This window comes from Arachis hypogaea, chromosome 14 (genome assembly GCF_003086295.3).
Source record: "Arachis hypogaea cultivar Tifrunner chromosome 14, arahy.Tifrunner.gnm2.J5K5, whole genome shotgun sequence".
Taxonomy (NCBI): Eukaryota; Viridiplantae; Streptophyta; class Magnoliopsida; order Fabales; family Fabaceae; genus Arachis; species Arachis hypogaea.
Genome location: NC_092049.1, coordinates 2,275,169 through 2,293,148, shown reverse-complemented (window position 1 = coordinate 2,293,148; position 17,980 = coordinate 2,275,169). Strand labels below are relative to the sequence as shown.

General features: G+C 29.7%; 2 protein-coding genes across 3 annotated transcripts; one reads left to right on the top strand and one right to left on the bottom strand.

Moving 5' to 3' along the window:
- The first annotated feature begins 1,207 nt into the window (after positions 1 to 1,207).
- Positions 1,208 to 11,628, top strand: LOC112740919 (small ribosomal subunit protein bS1c). Of its 2 annotated transcripts, XM_025789633.3 has the most exons (10): positions 1,208 to 1,610; positions 2,528 to 2,687; positions 3,542 to 3,603; positions 3,886 to 4,045; positions 4,185 to 4,305; positions 4,981 to 5,062; positions 9,213 to 9,316; positions 9,679 to 9,757; positions 10,288 to 10,338; positions 11,311 to 11,628. In XM_025789633.3, exons 1-10 carry the CDS (start codon positions 1,302 to 1,304, stop codon positions 11,392 to 11,394), a joined length of 1,212 nt encoding a protein of 403 aa, XP_025645418.1. In that variant the 5' UTR covers positions 1,208 to 1,301; the 3' UTR covers positions 11,395 to 11,628. The 2 variants fall into 2 exon arrangements, with proteins under 2 accessions (XP_025645418.1, XP_072069668.1); XM_072213567.1 differs by lacking the exon at positions 9,679 to 9,757 and having other exon boundaries at positions 1,299 to 1,610.
- A 1,545-nt stretch (positions 11,629 to 13,173) lies between these two features.
- On the bottom strand, positions 13,174 to 17,523 carry LOC112740920 (oil body-associated protein 1A). Its single transcript, XM_025789634.3, has 3 exons — positions 17,323 to 17,523; positions 14,961 to 15,364; positions 13,174 to 13,636 (listed from the first exon to the last, which is right to left on the bottom strand). The coding sequence occupies exons 1-3, from the start codon at positions 17,448 to 17,450 to the stop codon at positions 13,452 to 13,454; spliced, it is 717 nt and encodes a 238-aa protein (XP_025645419.1). The 5' UTR covers positions 17,451 to 17,523; the 3' UTR covers positions 13,174 to 13,451.
- Positions 17,524 to 17,980: the final 457 nt, after the last annotated feature.

Here is a 17,980-nt window from a genome sequence, read left to right as displayed (position 1 = left end):
CCCCAGGAGGAATATCTGTATCCTCACATCTGTATACTATAAATTCCCTTTTAAAGAACATCAAAAGTCTAATTGAGTATTTTAAATTCTTATGATCAGAGAAAATTTCAAACTGCACTTCACATAGATGATATCTCCAAATCTTAAAGACAAACATTACTGTTACCAATTCTAAGTCGTGAGTCGGGTAGTACTACTCATGTGACCTTAAATGTCTTAACGCATAGGCTACATTATTTTTGGTTTGCATCAGTACACATCCTAAACTCTTCAACGGTCTTTAGAGATCTGATAATACTAAAACTAGTACTGTTGTTAATTTCTCCTTTAAAATTCTAAATTTTTTTTTTCATTCATCGATCTAGATAAATGGTACTTCTTTTATTGTGAGTTGGATAAAAAGTATAATTATCCGTAAAAATCTTTTAATGAATTTTCGATAATATCTAGTCAATTCCAAAAAATTTTAGATCTCTGTAAAAGTTGTAGACCGTTTTCTTTCTAACACTGTCTTTATAATTTAAGAAAGTGCTTTAAAAATTGAATTTTAATGTGATTTTTACAAATATGATTAAAAATTGAGAAATTAAATGTTAATTTGGTGTTATTTTTTGTATATATTTTTTAAACAATTATCTTTTTAATTTTGATGATATTTTTGTGAATAATTTTAAAAATTAGAAATGATTTTAGTAGTTTAGTCCATATAAAAATATATAACAAAATAAAAAATACAACAACTATCTTTTAATAATTAAAAAACAATTAAAAAAACAGACGTACTTGAGGTTTAGAAAGAAGAAAATTACTTAAATGAAAATGTCAAAAAAATATCTTTTTTTACGAAAATATTTTGTATAAAAATATGATTTATTTATTTGGCCACACTTTAAATAAAATTAATACTTTTATAACATATCAAAATTTAACTCTATAATTCACCATTTATAAGTCAAAAAATAAAAATTTTACATAAAAATAATTATAAAATCTTCATTCAAAACACCCGCATAATGCTAATTAATAACATCTGTAAGAGCTTTTTTACCTGAAATTTTCAGATAAAAGTAGTGTGTGACTGAGCTTGTTCCACGACCACACGAGCAGAAAGAAAGTAGCGAGCATAAAAGATATGGTGGTGGAAGAAAAGGCACCTGCTATCTTAAAACCTATCGCTTATATTATATCCATAACAACCATAATCCAAATGGAGATTAGGAGATACATAGATAGATATATATAACAATGAAGACATCAACTTAGTTTTTTTTTTTCTTTTGTTGAAAAAGAATCAATTAAGAATGCATATCTTCACTCCAACGCTTGCCTCAATCTCTTTTCTCTCAGTCTCACCTTCTTCACAACCAGACCTCCTCTACTGCACCACTACCACTTCTTATCGTTATCCTTTTAGTTTCCCAAAATGCCCCCACAAATTAACTGCAAAGACGCCTTGGGAGTGGCACCATAACTGTAATAACACAAGTAGAATATGCGTCTCTGGAAATAGTACCCAGATTGACCAAAACCCAGATGGTGGACTCCTTCATCAACGCCCTACTCTTTTGGAACCGCAGCTACAAGATGATGATCACATTCGTCAGGCCCGGGTTTCTCTCTTTTTCCTTCTTCTCCTTAATATTTTGGTGGAAACTCAGTTGCAGTCGACTTCATGTGAAGTTGATAGCTTGACTGATTTGACTAAATTTTCATCTAACTGCTATCAGCTATCAACTTCATTTATTATTTTTCTTCATTAATTTGTCGTCAATGTTTAAAAATTGAATAATATTATACAATCGAGTTTTTTTTCTAAATCGAGTTCAATCAAGTTAAACAATAAATTTTGGAGTAATGATATTTATAATTAATTTTTGTTAATGTTAAACCAATTTATTGGATTTAATTAACAAAAATACTTAGATGTGTAACATTAATGAGATAAAATATATCGTTGGATTACTGCACTAAGAATTAAATTAAAGAAATTGAGTTGATGGCTAAATAATGACAAAAAAAAGAAAAATTTTACACAAATATAGGATACAAAAAAATGCTATTCGTACACTAAAATAGCCACTAAAATTAGTCACTAATGTAGTTGTATATAAATACATGTGGTTTAATTTATTTTTAATGTGTATTTATATTCTAACATATATTTTATTCTGGTAGTTGATTTTAGTGTAGACGTAGTATTCGATAATATATTGCTAAGTTTCTTTGACTTAATCCTGAGTTACTACTTCAAAGGTCATACGTATAATAAATTTTAGTTTTAATTACATGATAGTGTAAACTCCTTTACGTATTAAAATTAAATTATGTTATGATTTAGCAGTTAGCACTAATACAAACTTTGGCTATTTTTTTTTTAATGCGTTTCTGGTGCTAATATCAAATCAAAATATCATGAATTCGGAAGCACATGATTTATATATCCTGATGAAACCTTGATGGAGGGTAATAACATATAAGTAAGTAGCTTAACAAACTTATCTGATACTTAATTTCTGCAATGAAGTAGAGATCGTCAGATTGGAAGGTTGCAAAGGAGCACAAAGAGAATGGAGTGATCCACAATGGTAGGATTGAAGGCTTTAATGCCGGAGGCCTCCTTGTTCGCTTTTATTCTATTGTCGGCTTTCTCCCATTCCCACAGCTCAGCCCAATCCATTCGTCCAAAGGTATCCCCTGTCGGACGCAATGATTTTGTTTCAATTACGTTTAGATCAACAAAAATGTTATTTGTATACTAAAATCAGTTGCTAAAATTAGCCACCAATATATTGTGTATAACTATATGTGTGGTTTAATTTATTTTCAATGTGTATTTGTATTCTAACATGTATTTTATATTGGTCGACTTTGGTGGCTAATTTTAGTGTACACGTAATATAGTTTATAAAATCCAAAAAGCAGAAAACAGGAAATGAAAATACAAATCAAACGCCCTAAATTGCCAACTAGTTACCGTGGTTGTTTCATTAACTAGTTGGCAATTTTGGTTGCTTCTGTCATATATTAGTATTTGGTACAATATTCTCATTATTTATCTCGATTGACCTTATAAATAACTCTTTCCGTAGCTAACTCTCAATGCAAGAGTTTCATAGCTTATGTACCTATTTTGAAACTACTTCTTCTAAAAGCTTAAGTTGATAGAAAGAGATAATATGAATGGTTATATCTTTGGCACTTTTCCTCAAGCAAGAGCCTCTTTTTTTATTTGCTTGATTTTTACATAGGCTTTCTTTTTTCTTTTTCCATTTACCTTATGCTATTTTTTTTCACTTTTGAGGATCACTAAAAATCGAATTCTTGACTTTTTGAATATAAAGCTATGATACCATGTCATGAAAGTACTCCTCCCAAAAGTTTAAACTAATAGGAAGAGGCAACATGAATGATTATATCTCTAATAGTACCAAACCCAGCATGCTTATAACATGTTACTGATTCAACATTTGCTAATGTTTAGTCATAGTAGCAGGTAGAGTTGCAATTGTTGCCTTATTGTAGTTTTTATACTTTTGTGTAGAACCACAGAAACCTATCCAAGATATTGCTAAAGGTTTGCATGGTTCAATCATATCAGTGAAGGTACATTATTGTTATTTGAATAATGGATGCTACATGTTATCATTTTATCTTTTGAAGAAAAAATAAAATAAAATAAAAAATCTACATCTAAAAAAAAGTGAGTTTTTGAACCTTGAAATATGATGAATGCATTTGTATCTGCTACTTGCATCAAATATTTGTTTTATCCTATGGTTTATGCTGAACTAGATTATTTTCATTTTCAACCTGCTTCCCAAATTTCAAACCAGCAAGAGTTATTTGAATTTATAAATGATTTGTAGCTTCTTCTTCTAATTTTAGGTCATTCTAGCAGATGAAGATAAAAGAAAATTGATCTTCTCTGAGAAAGAAGCTTCTTGGTCCAAATATTCAGGGCAAGTCAAAGTAGGGGACATTTTCGAAGCAAGAGTTGGCTCTGTCGAGGACTACGGTGCATTCGTTCATTTGCGCTTCCCCGACGGTAATAACTCCTAATCGTCAAGTTTAACTACTTTACACTGTCAGTGAAATCCAATTAAGTGCTGCCGTATTATCTATATAGTAGCACTTAATTGGAATGTCAATGTATTTTAATACCAAACAAATACAGAATGATGCAGGTCTTTATCACCTTACCGGATTAGTACACATCTCAGAAGTATCATGGGATCTAGTTCAAGATGTAAGAGACATCTTAAAAGAAGGTGATCAAGTCAGGGTCAAAGTTATTGGTGTTGATAGGTGCGTTTCCTTGTACTTTGCTTCTTCTGATAAACTACCAAAATCGTAAGTATATGGAAGCAAGAGGTGATCAGCCAAAAAATAAACAACTTAACTAATTTATAATTATATTTAATTAATTTAATTTGTTTTTAATTTATAATATTTGATATTAATTGCTTCTCATCCCAAATTAAAATTCTGAATTATACGTTGGAGAAATAGGGGCAGGAATCACGGAACTTCCAACAATCCCGATTTTTAGTATATAAAAAAATTTATAATATATATAAAAGAACATCCATTTAGTATGAAAAAGAAACATTCTAATACTTAGTAGGAGAAACATCCTAATGCTTAGCATAAACACCATCCGTTTTGGATTCACCCAGAAGTATTTGGCTGGTATTTGGCTGATTTTTGGCTGGTACCTTCTTGGTTCCCTAGCATTGTTGATTCTCAAAACATACTTTAGAGATTAGATTTTAATGCAGTTTTCTGTAAGTATAATTAGAAAAATGAAACATTTTTATCCAAATACAAGCATTGTTTGCTACTTAAAAAAAAAAATTTAGTTACGTTTGTCATGTTTTATAATGTTTTGAGAAAATTTTTGTACCAACATTTTTTGGTAGCTTACCCTGGTATTTAAAAGAATTTTATTTTGCATGGGGAACTATGTCAAACTTGTTGCAGAGAAAAATCAAGGATTACACTGTCAATTAAACAGTTAGAAGAAGATCCACTTCTAGAAACTCTGGACAAAGTAATACCACAGGTTTGTATGAAGTGTATCTATGATTCCTTGTATGCATTTAGTTATGTTATTATTGGATATGCTATTTTTACAGCTCATTTTTTAGTTGATAATTGCAAATAGTTTGAGAAAATGAAAAAAAAAGAAATAAAACTAAAAATTGAGAGAGAATGTGTATATTTCCTGCCTTTATTACTTATTTACTTTAGACAAAAGTTGTTAAAGAGAGAATGTGTATGTTTTGAGTTATTGAAGTAGCACTACTTAAATGTTATCGGAAAACTTTTAAATGTACTGATACACCGGTGTTTCAGTGATTTTTAATTATTGATCTTAATTATAAAAAATATGGAAAAAGTTTGGTAACCAAAATTTTTCAGCCATAATCAGCCAAAACTTTCCATATTTTACTTCATTTATATCACTTAATAACAGTTTTATTTTTTACTTCACTCTCTTATCATTCTACTTATCACCGTTTATTCTACTTATCACCGTTCTTATTAAATCTGCTAATTAATGATATTAATTAGAAAATCATATCCCTTTTTATTAGGCACTATTGTAATCAATACTTAATATTCCTTTTTATAATTTGATTTTTATATATAAAAATACAATAAAAATTAATAATAATTATATTTTATTATGTAGTTCAAATTATTTTACATATATACTAATAAATCATGATTCAAAATATTTTAATATTTTATTTTTGAAGACATTATACATTTAAATCAACGTATAATTTTTTAAATCACCGTCTTTGATAATTTAAAAATTTATTTCATGTTTTTCAAAGTGAAAATGATTTATTTTAATTCACATATATTTCTAAATTTTACTATAATTAGATTTGAAAAAAAATGTCAAATACCTAAATTAATTTATTCAATTGGCAAATTTATTCATAACATCCACAAGTTCATACACATAACATCCATAATTAAGTAAGATACACATAACATCCAAAATTTTATATTAATAACATCCATAATTTCATACTCATAACATTCATAATTTCATACATATAATATTTATAATTAACAAATTTTTACAATTAATATTACCAAATTTTAAACTATGTGTCTTGTTATATATTTCAAATTATCTTACATGTACACCAAAGGATCATAATTTTAATATTTTTTGTTTACTATTCATATGTATACTTATTTATTGATTTTAATACGACGAATTAATAATTATTTTTTAAATTTTATTTTTTAATTTTAATTTTTTTATTTTATAATAACCTATATGTAAAATATGAGTTGTATACCAGAAGTTGTTAAATTCTCTAATTTAACATCCATATTTTTATACGTATAATATTTATAATTTTATATATATAATATCCATAATCAATAAATTGGTGCTAATTTATTATTATTTATTATTTTATTTTGCAGGTCATGAACCAATAATTTTAGATATTTTTAATTTTTAATAAATAAAAATTGATCAAATTTAAAATATTTTATTTTTTATAAAATGTATTGAGGTGATTTGAGTTTTTTTTTAATTAAAAATATAAGAATTTGAAATTTTTATTTGGAAGAAAAAAATTATACAATTATAAATACATGTAATAATAATGAAGGAGAAATTTTTGCAATTTGATTCACATTAAATTTGGAATTAACTTTTTGTATAATTAAATAAGGAAAGATAATTAATGATAGAAAGAAATTAATTACGTCAATTAAATTAGGAGAGTGATTCACACTCTCTTATCAACGCAAATACTATTAATCATGTACCTTTATTTATTATCTATAATATTTTGGTTACGTAGCATTGCCCAAAAAATATATATAATTAAGATCAACGGTAAAAAATTACTGAAATATCGGTATACTTGAAAGCTTTCCAATGTTATGTATGTATTTCAAGGATTTTGGGTGGATGATTTTGTTTCTATTCTGTTTCTGGTTGGAAAAATTGATTAGTAATACTGTCTCAGCCATATAATTTAGTTCAATGGTAAAAAAGACCTGCAAACCTTTTAAACTAAAGTTACAAACTATTCACCCAACAAATTTTTATTATTCTAAAATTTTATGAGAATTACTCTTAGATGAATTTGTTTTTCTGTAATTTTTAAGAAAGACTAAGTTGTTCGATAATGATATTTTTTAGAGACCTAATTATTTAATAATAAAATGGGGTAAGTACGATTTTGGTCCCTTAAGTATGGGGTCAGAATCGAATTCGTCCCTCTTCTTATTTTGCCATTAAAATCGTCCTTAATGTTTTTTTTCGTATTAAAATCGTCCTTTTTATTTTTTTTGGACAAAAATACCCTCACCACTACCAACATAATTACTTCCTCCACCACCACCACCACCAACACCAACACCACCGCCACAACCTCCACCAACACCACCGCAGCACCACCAGCACCACCATCAACGCTGCTGTCGTTCCCCCTTTCCCCTTCCCCTCCCCCTCCCCGCCTCCCCTCCCCCTCCCCCTCCCGGTCTTCCCTTCCCAGCACCCCCACCCCCACCCGGCGTCACCCCCTCTCCCCGTCTTCCCTTCCCAGCACCCCCACCCCCACCCCACCCGGCGTCACCCCCTCTCCCCGTCTTCCCTTCCCAGCACCCCCACCCCCACCCCACCCGGCGTCACCCCCCTCCCCGTCTTCCCTTCCCAGCACCCCCACTCGGCGTCACCCCCCTCTCCCCGTCTTCCCTTCCCAGCACCCCCACCCCCACCCCGCGTCACCCCCCTCTCCCCGTCTTCCCTTCCCAGCACCTCCACCCCCACCCCGCGTCACCTCCCCCTCCCCGTCTCCCCCTCACCCAAATCAACAAATCAGAAACAGAAAACAACAATAATATTCCACAAATCAGCAACAACAATAATAATAAGAAGAAGAAGAAGAAGGGAAGAAGAAGAAGAAGAAGTAGAAGACGAAGCAAGAAGCAGAGGCGACGAGCAGCAGCGGTGAGGCGGCGACCAGCAGCGGCGACTGAAGCACGAACGGCGGCGACAGGGTCTGACGGCAGCAACGTGAGCAGCTCCCTCCCCGGCGCCATCCCCCTCCCCCGCTCCCTTCCCCTCCCCTCCCCGGCGCCATCTCCCTCCCCCCTCACCCACCCACGCGTTTTCTTCCCCCCCCTCCTCCCAAAACGCGTTTTGTTTTTTTTTTTTTAATTTTATAATTTTTATTATTAAAATAGGAATAGGGGTAGTTTAGGTATTAAATTAAAAATTTTAATAAAAATGACGATTTTAATACGAAAAAAAACATTAAGGATGATTTTAATGGCAAAATAAGAAGAGGGACGAATTCGATTCTGACCCCATACTTAAGGGACCAAAATCGTACTTACCCCTAATAAAATTTATTAGATATTTTGTCTATCACGCATATTAAAAATTTTATTGAAAGCCACATGAGAACTAATCTGTAAAGAGTAATTTTCAGAGACTTCTTAATGATTAATTTAAATATTTATTCATTTTTCTCAGTCTTATTTAATTTATTTAGAGTAATAAGATAAGTAGGTTTTTGGAGTATTTTTTTACTAACTTACATATCTCCAAAGAAAAAAAAAGTTCAAATTAAGTCTTTGAAATTTTTTTGCAATGAACTTGTAGGTTCCTAAGGGGAAAAAATATCAACTAAGTACGGTTTAATTATTCTGTTAGTTCCTATAGTTTTGCGAAATTTTTAATTAGATCCCTATACTTTTTTCATTTTAATTGAGTCTTTGCACCAATTTTTTTTTAATTGGGTCCCTACACTTTTTTTTCCTTTTATTTAGGTCCCTATACCAATTCTTTTTTTTTTAGTTGGGTCCCTATAAAATTAAGCCAATTACTACTAAGAGGGACTTAATTGAAAAAAAATTAGTACAGGGACCCAATTAAAAAAAAATATAGGGACCTAATTGAAAATTTTACGAAACTATAGGGACCAACAGAGTAATTAAACTACTAAGTACCTCAAAAAATTGCAATATTGGATGTATAAATCCCAACAGAAGAGGATGAATTTTACCCAACAATGTAATTTTTCAGAAACCTATAAATGCAGTCTTTCAATTCTTGAGGGACTTGATTATTATTTTTTTTTTCTAAGACTTATAAATTCCATGGCAAAATTACTCAAAAATCTACATGGCTCTGCCTTATTTAAGTTATATTTTGTATATTATAGGATGGTATAGCTGATCCTGATTCTTCTAGTGACAGTGAAAGTAGTACTATTGAGCCTCTTCCGGGGCTTGAAGCTATCCTTGAAGAGCTCAAACAGGAGGATGGGTATGTTTCCATGCACCATTGTCTCTTCTTTTCTATATGTTTATTTTTCTATTGTAAAATATTTCTCACATTACAAATTTGATATATTGATAATTTAATGTACTTAAATATATATTGTATTTAAATAAATTGAGTCGTTATATAGGTGACGTATTTTAAAACAGTTATATTGATAATTTACATATTTTAAATAAATTTAATGTACTTAAATATATATTGTTTTCTACTTCTATTTTAAAAGAAGTATTTTATTTTCAGAAAAATATATATACTTTTCTTATATTGTTCCTTCAAATGATGATATATAAAAGGCATGTGAAGAAGTTTCTGTTGATGGTACGTTGATATTATTCATGTGACAGAATTTATGAAGCAAGAATAAGCCGTCAAGGATTTGAAAAACGGGTTGTCTCACAAGACTTGCAACTTTGGCTCTCTAATGTGAGTTTTTTTAAATAATTTTCTTTTGAGTAATGTTAGAGAACCATCAAGAATAAATTACCATTTGTACTCATAAAAGATACAGATGCTGACAAATGTACTAATATAAGAATAAAATGACAATTATAACCACAGAAGATGGCTTCCGTGTGCCAAGAGTATCCGGATATTGGTTACACAGTTGGTCCGTTAGGGTATTTTTGGCACACGAAAGCTATCTTCTATGGATACAATTGTCGTTTTATTCTTATATAGATACATGTATCAGCATTTATATCTTTCATGGATACAAATGGTAATTTATTCCACCATCAAAATTTATTGTTTTTGACTATTAGTTAGTTATCAATAATTAAAAATATAAAAAAAATATTATTGAATTACTATACTCAATGAATAAGTTGATGACTAGTGATGATAAAATACAATAAATTCTGATGTCCTAACATTTTTTTTCTTTTATCTAACTAGCGTGAAGTTGTTCACATTCTTTTTTTTTATCTTGTATTTATTTATTTATTGTTTTCTAGGCACCTCCAGTAAATCAAAGATTTACCCTCCTTGCTAGGGCGGGAAGACAGGTAAAATAAAACTTCTTTGTAGCACGAACTCTTATATAGTGTCTTTCACCAAAGATCGAACTCTTGATCTTTCGGATATAGAGATCTAATATCATTGTCATGAAACTACTCATTCACAAAGGTTTAAGCTGATAGAAAAAAACAACATGAATGATTATATCTCTAACAAAATCTTATTACATTCACCAATCCAAAAGCCAAAGAAAATGGAACCAAAATCTGATTCCTACAGGAAGAAAAATTCCGAAAATGGCGAGATGAATCTGAAAACTAGAACATGTCTTTCTTCCTAATATCTCTTCCCTTTTCTCTGGTGGCTTTTTCTTGTACACAGTCTAAGAACCTAAGTTGATATAGAAATATGCAATCTGAACTGAATAGGGAAAAAAAGAAGAATATAGACTCTCATATGCATTGACTTCTCTAAGCTCTAGATTATTATTTTTTGCCAATATTTGACTAACTCTAATTATTAAATACTAAATTTTAAATTCTAAATTCTAATAGTATAAAAATAAAGTGTTAGTCTAAAATATTCGCTAAAATTAATAAAAGTAAGTGAAAACTCAGGTGAAGTCGACTTCACGTGAAGTTGATACCTGAGAGCCGTTAAATGAAAATTTAGTCAAATCAGTCAAATCATCTAACGATTCTCAGGTATCAACTTTACGTAAAGTTGACTGCATCTAAATTTCCACCATAAAAGTATTAGTCTTCTAATATTTCTCATTTAAAACTAAAGGAAATAATTAAAAGAAATGGGGAAAAAGAGAATAGAAAACAGAGTTTACAAATAATAGGACATGTGACTTGTGAGTATTACAGATAACGGTAATGTTAGAGAGAAAAAAAAACAGTTAGAACTTATAAATTTGGGCTGTTTTTGACTAATTTTTTTTTGTTACTAAATATTTTCGTAAAGATTATTCTTTTGTAGTTATATATAAAACATATTTTATAATTTATTTGCAGGTTCAGGAGGTACATTTGACAACGTCACTAGATCAGGAAGGTATCAAAAAGGCCTTACAACGAGTATTAGAACGTGTCCCCTAAATTGATTTTGAGTCATTGAGAAACTCCACAATGATTGTACAGTGATTTGGCATCATATAATATATTGTAAAAAAAAAAATATATTTTCTAGTTGGTGTTGTGACTTAACTCACAAAAAGGTTTCTTGCAGAGACACTCCATATAGTTCAGTTATTCAATCATTCGAAATTTTACCAATTCATTTACGATATAATTGACTCAGTTGACATCAGTAACAAAAAATCTTCTTATTCACACTGATGTATGCTTGTCTGCTTGATATTATGTACAGCTTATATTATGTTTATGAAATGGTATCAGAAACCCTTCAGGGATGAAAAGGGAAGAAGAAGTTGAGAGAGAAAAGAGAGAAAGCAGAAGGTTTTAAAAGAGGGCTTTCATTATTTGTAATTAAAAGAGCTAACTTCATGTCTTATATAATAATTCTAATAGCTAATGAGCAACCAACTAAATGATTAGCATAAGCATAACTACCATTTATTCCTAATATCTCTCAAACAAACCAGCCTCAATTTGGTCCTAAAACGAACAAAGGCATCATGGGACAGAGACTTTGTAAGTCATCGACAATTTGATCAAAGGAAGAAATGTGCACAACATGTGCTTGCTGCTAAATAATTCTATTTGCGACAAAGTATAAATCAATTTTGAAATATTTTGACCTACTGTGAAGTATGGAATTGCGACTCATCAGCACATAAATTAGGTCAAAAGAATGTTAAAATTTTCGTGGCTCATAAATAATCACCACTCACGTTACATATAATTTGGCTGTTATATCTATAACTCCACCTTTACAACCTAATCTATCCCGTATTATTCAATAATTGTCACCTATAGTTCGGCGAACAAGTCAAATAAATAGATATAATCATTCAAGTAAAACAAAAAAACAATAACCTTCTCACACATCACCCCTAGTAGTTCGGAAAAGCAGTTAAAAAAGACGTTGGTACTTCAAACTTAACTGCACTATAGTCTACACGTGCTCCCTAATATCTCGACAACTAAAGATATTTGAAAACGGTCATTTCTCCATAAGTTTGTATAAAGTAAAGCAAGGTAAAAGAATACATCTAAAAATCTAATACTCACTTAAGTCACTCTCACTTTTTTCTTTGAATTATTACTGACTTAAATGTTGAAGTACTTTTTGCAGGTATCCATCCCATACCCATCCCATTTGGTGTCCTTTGAACTCCAATGTATATCTTATCCGTAGAGAAGATAGGACGATGTCTCTCCTTCTATAGCGAGCTATATCTTGGACAGAGTCCTTAACAATAAGAACATTTGGTACCCACTATGGACCAACCTTAATGTTATCCCATGTTTTCTTTTTTCACTTGTTATTCCTCTTTTGTCGATCATGGTTGATGAGCAAACTCCACTTCCTCGTCCACCAATTTAGTTCAAGTTATTGGCCATGAATGCTACGCTACAAGCCAAGGTCCAAAGGATGGCCGACCTATTAATTCAGTAACAGATTGGTTGTGACGAAGATGAGGATGTCAAAAAAGAATGTCAACAATGGCAACCATCACAATGACCATATCTCAAAGATAAAAATTATTCCAACCAGGGAAGCAAAGAGATCTTCGTAGAAATCACCTCATAATCTCATTTGACTTCAATCCCTAGACACATACATAAGAGTATAAGACTCGCTAACTAAAAATAAATCTATAACTATGAAGCCTGACGCTTGTGGTGCTATTATCATATTATTACGCTATATCTTATAAATTAAATAGCACCATCACAGGTACGATCAACAAATTAAAAGTTTAAAACATATATGATTCCCAATATATAACGGTACAATAGTATAACATGAGTTCTTCACAACACTTTATGCCCTTTATTCTCAAACAGATCCTAAGGTAATTAAGTGCTAATTAACTGCATTATTACATATCTTTGGATTAAGAGATCCCGACTCCTCATACATATAACTTTGACACATGAAACCTTGTTAATAATTATACAAGTTGTGCATCATAAGTCTAGAAAAGATTGATGTCATCTTATATATTGATAAGATATATGATGATTGTTCAAACAAAGACCCTGGTGGCAGATGGAGGAGGTTGATTATTTGGGAGATGGACCTCTCTAAGAACAGTCTTAAGACCTTTACCTCCACCATTGGCCAATGGATCAATTCCATGTTCTGGTCCTTTCATATACTCTCTGTTCATTCTCTCTTTCTCGTGATCCACGCCCAAACGCTTCCCGCAATCTACACATAAACAACAAGGTAATGTTAGGTAGACAAAAAAAATAGTCAGAACTTGCCTTATTTAGCATTCATTAATTATCGTAACAATTAATGAATGCTAAATAAGGCAAGTTATGGCTATTTTTGGCTAATTTTCTTTGGTTACCAAAGATTTACGGTTTCGTTTAATTTTTTTTCTACGGTATCTCCAATTCGATAGGTTACCAAATCAAGAATTAGAATTCTATTTAAGAGTTTAAAACTAAACTATATACACAAAACAAAATTCAAATCAACTATAATTACTTAAAGAACAAATAACTATATACACATTACAACATTTTAGACTTTAGACTAAAATTTTTTTTATCACATTTAAAAATCATGACTTAAAATTTTAAACTTAAAATTTCCTATGGTCACAGTTTGACTGACCTAAACAAAAATTTTAATCACTGTTTATTTAAAAACCGTGACTATAGATGTCTATAATCATGAATTTAAAAGGCAACCTTCTCTTAATAAAATTATTTTATATTTTAGATCACACTTTTTTATATCATATGTAAAAACGTGATTTAAAAATACCTATAATAACGATTTTATACTGTGACTATTGACCAAAAATATTATAGTAATAACTAATAACTACTTAATTGCAATGAAATTGAATGTGAATCAGCTCGATCATAATAGAGGCATATGTTAAAACACAATTTATCTTTCAAGTATGACTATAATTTTATTTAAGTGCCATTAAATTAGTAAAAAAAAAAATTTAATAAATTTTTTTATTGTGTTTAATAAATATTTAATAAAAAAAATAAAAACACTAAAAATAAAAAACATCATTTTTAAAAATTATAATTTATATTTTTTTTAAAAAATTTAATTTTTAAAAAATATTTTAACATAATAAATAAAAAACAATTTAACACAATAAATAGATAAAAACTTTTTTACATTTCTGTATTCAAATATAATTGATAAATAAATAACACTTTTACTCAAAATATTCAAACATTAAATTATTTTTATTTTTTTTGTAAATACTTTAAAAAAATTATTTACATTTTTTCCTTAAAAACTTGCCCAATTTCTTGTGCTACAGTTAGGTACACTTGCCATACACAAACTCTAAGACCAATTTATCACAATGATAAAAGAATAGAAAAGTTTTTAAATGTACCGTCGTATCAATATTACAGTAATTTTTAACCGTTGATCTTAATTATATATATTATATATTTTTTTATAATTAAGATCAACGGTTAAAAATCAGTACACTTGAAAATTTTTCAAAAGAATAAAGAATCTAAACAAAAGGACAGGATATAAACCATACTTTGTACAAGCTCGTTGTAGACTTGGCCATCTCTAGTAAATGCCATCATGAGCTGAGGCACCCCAAGAGGGAGAGAGTCACCTTTGTCAACTTGCCAAAAATGGTAAACTTTACCATAAGTCTTGCAAACCGACTCCAGGTCCCGGCGCTCTACAGGGCCAGGGATCCCCGGCATGACGAGTAAACCGCTCTTGACCTCGTACTCGTGCGAGTGCCAAAGGCGCTTTTCCTCGTCCGGAAGCGTCATGAAGAGATTCTCAGACACAATGTACTCGAGGCCAATGAGTCTAGCATTGGCTTCGGGGCTGTCGTAGATGAGACACTGCCTCATCTCTTCATTTTGGTGTCCGCACAAGTGGTGTGCCTCCACTTGGCGGGTCATGTCGTGAGAGTAGAAGTGAAACCTACATGCAAATTGCAAATTGGTTCATACATGAATGTTAATGCATGTTCAACTCATGTTTATTAAGAGTAATATCAATCTTAGATATCACTTTTTAATACTTGTAATATTTTTAAAGTAATTAACATTAAAAATTAGAAATTACATTGAATATCGTATCTCCAAAAGTATCCTAAAAATGATAGTAATATCATAAAAAAGAAATAGTATCATTTTGAGAAAAGATTAAATAGAAACAACCAATATTATTTCGAGATTAAAAGAAAATAATAGATTACGAACTCGACTCGTTAATAGCTTGATAAGTGAGTCAAGCCGGCTCTCATGAGCCAGCTCGAACTCGACTCGTTAATAGCTTGATAAGTTAAACTTGCGAACCAAGGTTGAGCCTGAAATTGATCTCATAAATTAAATAAGCCAAACTTAAGATTAGATAAGCTCAATTCATTAGCTCGTGAACTGATTCGATTATATATATTAATACACATATTCTATATGTATTTAGTATATATATAATCTTAATTATTTCAAATTTTATATTTTTTTATATAAATTTTAATGTAGGAAATAAATTAAAAATTTATAATTTATTGATAAATAAACAATATATAAAATTGATCTTTTTAAATATTTTAAAATATATAAGTTACAATTTATTAATATAAAACTATAGATGATGTCCTTATTATTCGAAGCAACTCGTGAACTCGAGCCAACTTATAAATTTTTTTAGTAAGTCGAGTTTGAGCTTAAGAAATGGGCTTGATCGTTAATGAGTCGAGCCGCGAGCCAAGCTCAATTTTTATAAGCCGAACTTGAGCTTTCAAGTTCGCTTCCAGCCCTATCTACAACTAAAAAAAATCCAATAATCAGACGATGAGGAATTATTTTCTATAAAATCTGCAGTAGTTGAAGTTACTAATGACAATAATTGGATTATTTTGATACCCTCCCACAAAAAAATGGGGAAATTATTGATCCAAAATAATTGATTTTTCAGTTTATTTTATTTCTCATCTTACAATAGTTCTCATTTTAAACGATTCTAAATATACATTTATAATAAAAAATATATATATGATTTACAAATTTACAATGAGTGAAAGACTTGTTACGCTTATATCAGTGGAGTAGTTTATTTGTAGTTAATAATTAATAACAAATAAAAAAATCCATATGATAGAAACATGCATAAATTTTGAATAAAAATTGTTCCAGGAACAATTTGACTAGTTATATTAACACACTATAAAACAACTCAAATAATTTATATATTTTATACCCTAAGATAAATTTTGAATAAAAACTAATTTATATCATCAGAGGTAACAAATTAAAAAAAATAGAGTATATATTAAATAGGTCTGTGAAAAATTTTACGTTTAAATTTTATTATATTGATTATTATATATTAATGTATTTAAATTTTATAAAAATATGATATATAAATTTTTATCTTAATCAATAAAAATAAGATATATAAATTTATATTTTCATTAAATTTATTATTTTTATTAGGATAACTAAGCTGTTAAAAATATGACCGAAAGGATAGATCTTATTTTTTAAAAATTGTAATAAAATTCTTTAAAAATAAAAAAAAGTATAGGGTACTAATATATTATCTGCTAATTTATTAGTAACAATAATTAATTATTATATTTTAAACACATGTATAAAAAGATACATCTAAAAAATAGATTTATAAATTTATAAAGATACTTTCATTAAACACAGCTATAAAAAAGACATTTTTATTAGACACATTCGCAAAGACACTTCTATTAACACCGTCATAAACTCACACCATCATAAACAAAAGTTTGGTAGAAATTGATAGAAATACTGTTGAAAATGTTGTGGGATTGAAAATAAAAAACGTTGGATATGAAAGAACCTATTTAAGTATGTAGTGAAAGTAATAACTAAGGTAATAATGGAAAGAGGGGGTTTACTTACGCACAAAGATGTTGATGGATTTTGTTGACTGGAGCAAAGGCTTGGATGGCAGCCGTAGCAGTCTCAAGCAAGGAAGTGCCACTTCCTGTGGGCTCCCCAGGTACCTTACTCTTGCTGTTCTTCGACATCTTTGCTTTCAACTTTCATCCATTTTCAAGTAACAATTTTATTTATATACATGGCTGTGACTTACATTGAGTATCTGACATTACTTATATTCAGAAGAAGATGGCATTTGGCATGTGTAATGGCATTGTATGCATGCAGAGATACACGTACTTGACCAATTTTAAAGACGTGGCATGTATGTCGGTCTCCTTTTGATTACTTAATATTTTAAGTTAATCACTATAAGTAGCCAACAACACAAGGAGTAAATATTTTTTAAAAAATGGTTAAAAATTTAATTTTTAATTATTTTCTTTCATAACATTTTATTTATTTATTTTAAGAATTTTATTAGAGAGTGAATGAAGTATCTGTATAATATGTACAATGAATTATTTATTTAGTTAAAAGTGAACATTTAAAATGAAATACTATTAATTTATCAAACACAATATACTCTTACTATTTAGAATAATTATTCGAGTACTAGGGATAATAAATATCTGATATTCTATTAAATTGACCATAATACAATTTATTATACACATTA

Coding starts and splice junctions, on each gene's coding strand:
- LOC112740920 (XM_025789634.3), bottom strand. CDS start 17,450: ATGTCGAAGAACAGCAAGAGTAAGGTACCTGGGGAGCCCACAGGAAGT. Junction 15,365..17,322: donor ATCCATCAACATCTTTGTGC/GTAAGTAAACCC, acceptor ATTTGCATGTAG/GTTTCACTTCTACTCTCACG. Junction 13,637..14,960: donor CTACAACGAGCTTGTACAAA/GTATGGTTTATA, acceptor GTTTATGTGTAG/ATTGCGGGAAGCGTTTGGGC.
- LOC112740919 (XM_025789633.3), top strand. CDS start 1,302: ATGCATATCTTCACTCCAACGCTTGCCTCAATCTCTTTTCTCTCAGTC. Junction 3,604..3,885: donor GTTCAATCATATCAGTGAAG/GTACATTATTGT, acceptor TTCTAATTTTAG/GTCATTCTAGCAGATGAAGA. Junction 4,046..4,184: donor TCATTTGCGCTTCCCCGACG/GTAATAACTCCT, acceptor AGAATGATGCAG/GTCTTTATCACCTTACCGGA.